This window comes from Galeopterus variegatus, unplaced genomic scaffold, assembly GCF_000696425.1.
Source record: "Galeopterus variegatus unplaced genomic scaffold, G_variegatus-3.0.2 Scaffold5962, whole genome shotgun sequence".
Taxonomy (NCBI): Eukaryota; Metazoa; Chordata; class Mammalia; order Dermoptera; family Cynocephalidae; genus Galeopterus; species Galeopterus variegatus.
This window is the reverse complement of record NW_007732073.1, coordinates 89760-97528: the sequence shown is the minus strand read 5'-3', so window position 1 is coordinate 97528 and position 7769 is coordinate 89760. Positions and strand designations below refer to the sequence as shown.

The 7769-nt window shown below is 43.1% G+C and overlaps 1 protein-coding gene across 1 annotated transcript in view; it reads right to left on the bottom strand.

Annotated features, from left to right (window-relative positions):
- Positions 1 to 4409: 4409 nt before the first annotated feature.
- FAM177B (family with sequence similarity 177, member B) overlaps positions 4410 to 7769 on the bottom strand; it is a 7204-nt gene continuing 3844 nt past the window's right edge. The window contains 2 exon segments of the mRNA XM_008590282.1: positions 4410 to 4592; positions 4940 to 5037. Of these exon segments, the coding sequence (XP_008588504.1) occupies positions 4410 to 4592; positions 4940 to 5037 (281 nt within the window).

Sequence of the window (7769 nt, the reverse complement as noted above, 5' to 3'; positions counted from 1 at the left end):
GCACCGCCTGGGTGTCCTCACAACATGGCGGCTGTCTTCCCTCAGAGTGAGTGATCCAAGAGAAACATAGTGAGAGAAATCAAGACAGAAATCATAGTGTCTTTTTTTTTTTTTAATTTAAATTTTAATTTTTTTGTCTTTTGTCTTTTTCCTTGTCCGGCAACGGATCGCAACCCTCAGTGTTGCCCCCGTACCGGACCGGGGACCGGCAACGGGACCGCAACCCTCAGTGTTGCTCTCGCGCCTCACTCAGCCAGTGAGCGGGAACCGGTCTGTATGTGGGATCCGAACCCTCGGGCGGGAGCGCCGCCGCGCTTCCCAAGCGGCGCATTTATCCAGTGCGCCACCGGGCCGGCCCCATAGTGTCTTTTATAAGAGTCTGAGAAGTGGCATATCATCACTCCTGCCATACTCTTTTTTTTTTTTCCTTTTTGTCTTTTTTTACTGACCGGCAACAGGATTGCAACCCTCGCTGTCGCGCCCGCACCGTGCTCAGCCAGTGAGCAGGAACCGGTCTCCACATGGGATCCGAACCCTCAGCGGGAGCACCGCTGCACTCCCAAGCGGCGCACTCTCCAGTGCGCCACCGGGCCGGCCCACTCCTGCCATACTCTGTTGGTAATGTAGACCATGCTGGTTCATGGTGGGAAGGGACTACACAGGCTGTGAACACTAGGAGGCGGAGGGCACTGGGGGCATCTGAGAGGCTAGCCACATCAACACTGGATATACTAATAACTTAGCTGTCGGGAACGCAAGGCCAACAGGAAGGCAGAGATTTTTGTGTGTCTGGTTGTTAGCACTTAAAACAGGACCTGCCACATAGTAGATGCCCAGGTAATATTAAATGAATAAATGAATTTTAATATTAAAGGAACTGTAACCTTATCTTGCAGCCACAGGATGATAAGGTGTGGGCATTGGGTTCCATTTGTCTTCCTTATTATATTTTGCTTAAGATTTAATTGATTTGCATATGGCCACTGACCATAAGGGAAGGCAATCTCCCTTCCTTTAGTGGAAAAGAAAATTAGATCAAGGGTATAACGTTAGCTAGATAAAATTCACTTCTCCAAATATCGCACTTTGGTTTGCCTAGTTCTCTAGAATCATCAATAACTGGCTAATTTTTGAGAAAACAGTCTGTCACTAGGGCCTATTCTGAAGCAAATTAGCAAGTAAATCAGGTATAGATTTTTAGTATGACCTGACACCTGAGACTCAAATAATCAGTGCTTAACAGCTAGACTTGGCCACTTCTTCTGCCATATAATAAAACTCTCAGATTTACTTCACCGTGAAACTGGACTAACAGAGCATGTCAGACAAAGAACTAAGATGACTCCTTGGGGGGACAAACCATTCAAGGTTCAAAGTCAATATTATATTAGTCAGGGTTCTCCAGTGAAACAGAACCAATAGCTTAGGATAGATAGATAAATGAAAGAGAGAGAGAGAGAGAGAGAGAGAGAGAGAGAGAGAGAGAGAGAAAGAGAGAGAAGGAGATTTATTAAGAGGAATTAGCTCACACAATTATGGAGGCTGAGAAGTTCCACGGTCTGCCATCTGTGAGCTGGAGACCCAGGAGAGCCAGTGGTGTAATTCAGCCCAAAAGTCTGAGAACCAGGGTAGCCAGTGGTGTATGTAAATCCCAATCCAAAGGCAGGAAAAAATAAAGTGAGCTGTCCAAGCTCAAGCAGTGAGCCAGTAAAAAGGAGCAAATTCCTCCCTCCTCAGCCTTTTGTTCTGTTCAGGCCTTCAATGGATTGCATGATGCCCACCCACATTGGGGAGGGCCATCTACTTTACTGAGAACACAAAATCAAATGCTAATTTAATCCAGAAATACCCACGCAGACACACCCAGAAGCAGTATTTAATCTGGGCATCCTGTGGCCTAGTCAAGTTGACACATAGAAGTAACCATCACATATATTAATAATTATAATTGATACTATGATTTTAGTACCTAATTACAGCCATGTGCTTTTCCTCAATTTTCACATACAATAGTCATGGGGTATCTACCTAGCTCACTTTAATTCTCTTTTCCTGAGAACCATCCTCATCCAGAAGGTCCTATAACCATGCTACTACTACAAGACTCTACCTCCCAGGTCAAGTTGATTGAATTAGGGGGTGGTCACTTGACCAAAAAAAGGCTAATCAGATTCTACTTTCTGTATGTTTAGAATTGGGATCTAGAGCCAGTATATCAGTCATGTGAACAGAGGAGTGGTCATCTTCTGCATGTGCAAGAGAGATGAGAAATGGAGAGAGAGATTATCGACTTTGGTACTTGCTTGCCAGATTGTTCTAGACTTTATTGAAACTTATCTACCCTTGGGATCCATGAGATACCTCAGTATCCTTCCAAAAAAATTCTTTTTTGCTGCATAAGCTAGTTCATATTGGATTTGCTTCCTGTATCAAACCTGTCTTATGGACGAGAACATTGAGAAGTTAAGTAACTTGCACAGGCCACTGGTTTATGAAGATGCAGGAGAGCTAAGTTTAAACCAATATCATGTTGACTCTCAAGCCTGCCATCCATCTCCTGTATCACCAGAAGAAGGTGTTTCCCTTTCTCAGCTGTCCCAGGAAGTTCACAACCCCGTAAAATTAATTGTGGCCATATGACTTGCTTTGGTGGATGAAATATAAGCAGAGGTTACGTGATTCATTCTTCAAGGAGACATTGACTGCTAGTGCTTACCTGTCCATCCCACTCCCGCTCAGCAGCCCTGAGGGCATCACAGCATGGAGGAACTGTAAGATCAAGGAAGCATGAAGTGCTGAGCTGACACGTGGAGGACACTGGTCTGGGAAACCACCTGAACTGTGAGTGGCCTTTTTTAAGTCACTGAAATTTTGAGTGTCTGTGCAGCATAACCTGTCATAATCCAGTATATTCAATTAGCCACACCTTCTGCTTTGGGCCTTCTTCTGCGCTTGATTTCACATCAAACCAGTTCCCACTTCCCCTGCTCTCAAAGCTATTATTTCAGTAGTATATAATTGCATAACAAACCACTCCAAACTTAAAACCACAGTGAATTACTATTTCTCATGATTCTGTGGGTTGACAGGGCTTAGCTGATGGCTCATCTGTTCCACGTGGGCTAGCAGAAGGTCACACATGTGGCTGTGTTTGCCTGGGAGCCTGGCTGGGGCTGGAAGGTGTAAGATGACCTTCCATCTTTGGGGTCCTCTCTCCATATGGCCTCTCATCATTCGGAAGTCTAGCTCAAGCTTCTTCACAACATGGAGCTTACCAAGAGGGCAAGCCTAAACTTTCAAGTGCTGATCAAACACTCTGTCTGCAGCATGTTTGCTACCAGCTAAAGCAAGCCCCATGGCCAAGCCTGGACCACACAAGGGCATGAATTCCAGAAGGCATGGTTCTTAGGGGACCACTAATATAACAGTTTATGATTGCCATTAATTAAATATTAACAACAAGTATTCACTGTTTTAAAGGTGTTTCATATTTATTATCTCTTTTTGTTTAACAATAACCCTTGAGGAGCAAATAAATGCCACCCATATTTTACAAAGAAGCAGACTAGGGCTTAGCAATCTGGACACCTAAAATCACACGACTTCAATGGCAGAACTGAAACTTGAACTCAGGTCTTCTTACTGCAAGTCCTGTGTTTTTCTACCATATCACAGTTGCTGCTGGCCAGCAATATCTGTGTTATCTAGCTATGATTTCCATACTTGATCTTTCCAGATTTTGAAAATTTCTTGACAATTAAACAAAAAAATCATCCATTGAAACCATCCACTTTTCTAGAGTTTACATTATTTATTGTTAATGTTTTTTGTTTCTATTTTTGTGTTTTTAAATATTTAGTTATTTATTTATTTTTCTTATATTATCTGTTTTTGTTTTTTTGGGGGAAAATGTACCTAATTTTCAAAGACTTTGATAAAAATCTTGTAACAGAGCTATTAGCAATGTTTGCTTATTGTAAAGCAAGCCCCAACTAAGCCAGGATGGCTGTTGGAAGTACACACCTTACGTCAAACCCCGAAAGGGGATATATTTATGTGGTTTCCAAATTTCCTTTGAGGAGCAAGAGCTTTACTGAATGACAAAGATTTTCATCCCCAAACTTCCAGGCCCAAAGCTCCTTAAGGCATTTACACCACTGCAAATGTTAATACAAACAGGACTTGGATCACAAAGGTAGAGTTGGGATGAGGGGCTTATAAATTAAAGTTTACACTGAGAAAGTATCTGAAGTTACCGCCATTATTGCTTACAATTCCTGGCTGCTTGAGAACAAATCACAAGGAGATTAGAATCAGATCTGGCTCAGAAGTGCTACCTGTGGGCTTGTCGCCATGGTAGTCAGTGGCTGAGGAACAGACATCCAGGAGAGCCACAGCCTCTGCTGCTGTTATGGGCTGGAAACTGCCACCAGGTCCTCCGCAGACGAGGCACTCCACTGGGGAATGGACTCTGCCGTGTCCTGTCATCTGGTCCCATACTCTCGGCCCCCAGCCTCCAGGTGACGCTTTTCATTAGGAACCTCAGCTGCCTGGGTCTTTGATCCATTTTTTCTACCTCCCTTGTCACTTTCCTGGTATGGAGAGAAATGAGGAAAAGTTCAAATGCACAACTTAACACCTCTGAACCCACCTCTTGTAGAGTGCGCATGGAAGAAGCTTTTGCTTTAAGCAATCTCAGGCTTTGTGCTCAACTGCCTTCTTCGATGCCCCATCTCATAACATCCTAATTTCACAAGAGTGAATCTTCGTTATAAGGCAAGGGGCATTAGAAAAATAAGTCAGTCTGACCCTGGGAGCTTAGTGAAATTGTAGTACATGGTTACCAGGTGAGGAAATACTCTTCTAAACCGGCTTGAAGTTGGAGCAACCAACACTCCCATCTCAGGGCCCTGGGTGTCCCCATCAGGATGTCACATACTTTATTTTGTATCCTATAGTACTCGTTTAACACATACTGATATTTGGGTAGAGTAAGACCAAAGAAGACAGCAAATCTTGTACCAAGGAATTCACATGCTAAAAGAAAGAACGAGCACCTGGGTAAACTGAATTAATAACTAAAGCTTTGCATCAGTTGTGGTGCCAAGAGTTTAAACTTGCCTGCAAGTGATCTATTACTACAGTTAACTTTAAGGATGACAAAAGATTTCAATTGCCTTGGACTCTCAAAAAATTCTAGGACTCAGAGGAAATTTGTCAAGTCTTCTGTCTTCATATGGGATTATGTTATACTATACTTTTCCAGAAGAGTATATGAGGAGAGATTTTCAGAATACTTAACAGGTATAGCACGGGTCCTGAGCAATCGGAACAGATACTGACCATCCCTGTGCATATCAAAAGAACATCAGCTGTGAGTATATTTCAAATTATCGCAAAAGCTCAATCCAATGTTAGCAAGACCCATGTCAGAAATTCTTCCGTGTGTCAAGACACACTCCTTCTTAACAGTAGTTCAAGGCCTTCCTCCTCTGCCTCCAGTCACAAGTAGCAAGGTGGCCTACAGGCTCACCACTGTGATTGTTAGAGTCAGGGATTAAGGTTTAGCATGAATAATGAGTGGTTTCCTGAAGGTATCTCCTAGAAATGTTTTCCCTTAAAGTTATAGGACTTCTCCCCCCACCTTCCCCCACCCCATCCATTTTTGGGACTCTCTGATTTCCCTGGCTCTTTCTATTTTTCATCATATTGCTTATATTGTCCAGCAAAGTGATCCTCTCTCTGTCTTATCTTTTAAAAAATTATTCTAGCTCTTTTATTCTGTTTGTTTGCCACAGTGCCTAGTACATGTGTAGAAGAGAAGTTTTTAAAATATTAGAATAAATCTTAGGAAGATTTCTTGTTTATGACCTGCTAGAATTTTAAATTGAAAAAATTAGTTACCAGTGTCACCTGGGTTCCAACTCTATCCAAAGTCTCTGTGTAGACACCAGAGCACTGACTGCTAGCATGTTTATGCCTTCACTGCAGTCGAAGCCCCAAGCGCAAGCACATTAACACTGCGATCTGTTTGGAAGCTGAAGGCGGCCTGGTTCCCCATGCAGCCTATCCCTGCCTTCTTAAGTCAAAGCCCAGCATGCAAATCACTGTAGTCCCTGTCCTCCTCCACTCTCTCAATCCCATGCTGAGTTTTTCCCTTTTGTCTGACCTATGGCCAGATCAGAAGACCGATGGCCAGGTCAGAAGACCTATGGCCAGGTCAGAAGATCTGCGGCCATGGCTCCCTCCCTCTACAACCCATCACTTTTTCCAACAATCTTGCCTTAACTAAAGCACAGAGCTCTCTGTAAGACAGCACTTTTTTTTGCCAATGCATTATGGTCAGGGTAGGGTTGGTTTTCACTTGGGTCCCCAATATCACTCCTAAATCACTAACCCTCCACTCTTGTGTAAAAGAACTTATTCCTTAAAGGCTCATACCATTGGACTAAATCACCCCATCATTACCTTTTACTATAATTTAAAGACTCCTAGCCATTTTCATGGTCCCTCAGTGTGTCTCCTCCATGTGTCAGCATTCTCAGGTCTCCCAGTCCATAGTCCCTGTGCTGCTTTTACCCTGGCAACTGTGACAACAAATTATAATTATGGGTGTACTTACCGGTCTATGGTATCCCTGGATTTTGAGCCCCTTGAAAGCAGAGAGTGTCATTTGTCTCTGTGCCTCAGGGTCTGGTGTAGTGCTGGGCATACAGTAGGCACTCGGTAATGTTTCCTTAATGAGTGAATAAAGGTCAGTTTCTAGGAGCTACATTTTATATTTTCTCAGATTCTTAAAGTAATTTTCCTCCCTGTCATATTCACAAGCACATGCACATTAGAAGGAAAGAGTCAAAGAGGAATTGTGTGCTGAGGGACCCTCCCCCTTAGGGATTATTTTATTTTATTTATTTTATTGATGGCTGGCTGGTATAGGGATCGAACTCTGGACTATGCTCTAACCAACTGAGCAACTGGCCAGCTGTGAAAAGTCATTTTATATTAAACTGAACACTACCCTAGGGAACAGCTGATAGATACACTTAATTTAATAGGTCATTTAGTCTCACTTTTTTGATTCCATTAAACTGTCTATTGGACCAGATTGAAATACAGAAAATGCTTGTCTCTAAAGCTCTGATGTGGAAGTTATAAAAGGTCAAATTAAGGCAAAAGCATCCATCTGACAGTTGGCTTAGGTTCAGAGGTAATGGAAAACCAGAAAGAATATAATTTTAATTGTCTTCTTGGCAAAGGAAGCAAGACTGGGAGTAGGAAGACGACAAAATATGAAAATTTAAAATGCTGGAGGAAAGACTGATCACTGATCTGGAGCAGGTTTGATTAAGCCTTAATTCGTTTATAAAGAGAAGAGAAACATCAGTTTTGAACAGACCCCAAGGTCACGTAGGAGGCAACACAAACAGTTTTCAGTCCTCTAAAACATTCATAAAACCGGGCCGGCCCAGTGGCACACTGCTACAGTGCGCCGCTTGGGAAGCGCGGCGGCCCTCCCGCCGAGGGTTCGGATCCCACATGCAGAACGGTTCCCGCTCACTGGCTGAGCGAGGTGCGGGTACAGCACCGAGGTTTGCGATCCCGTTGCCGGTCCCCGGCCCGGTACGGGCGTGACACTGAGGGTTGCGATCCGTTGCCGGACACGAAAAAAAGACAAAAAAAAGGAAAAAAAAAAAAAAAAAGAAAAAAAAAAAAAAAAGATTCATAAAACCAATATTAAATCCTTGGCATCCAGTTTTTTTTTTGTTTTT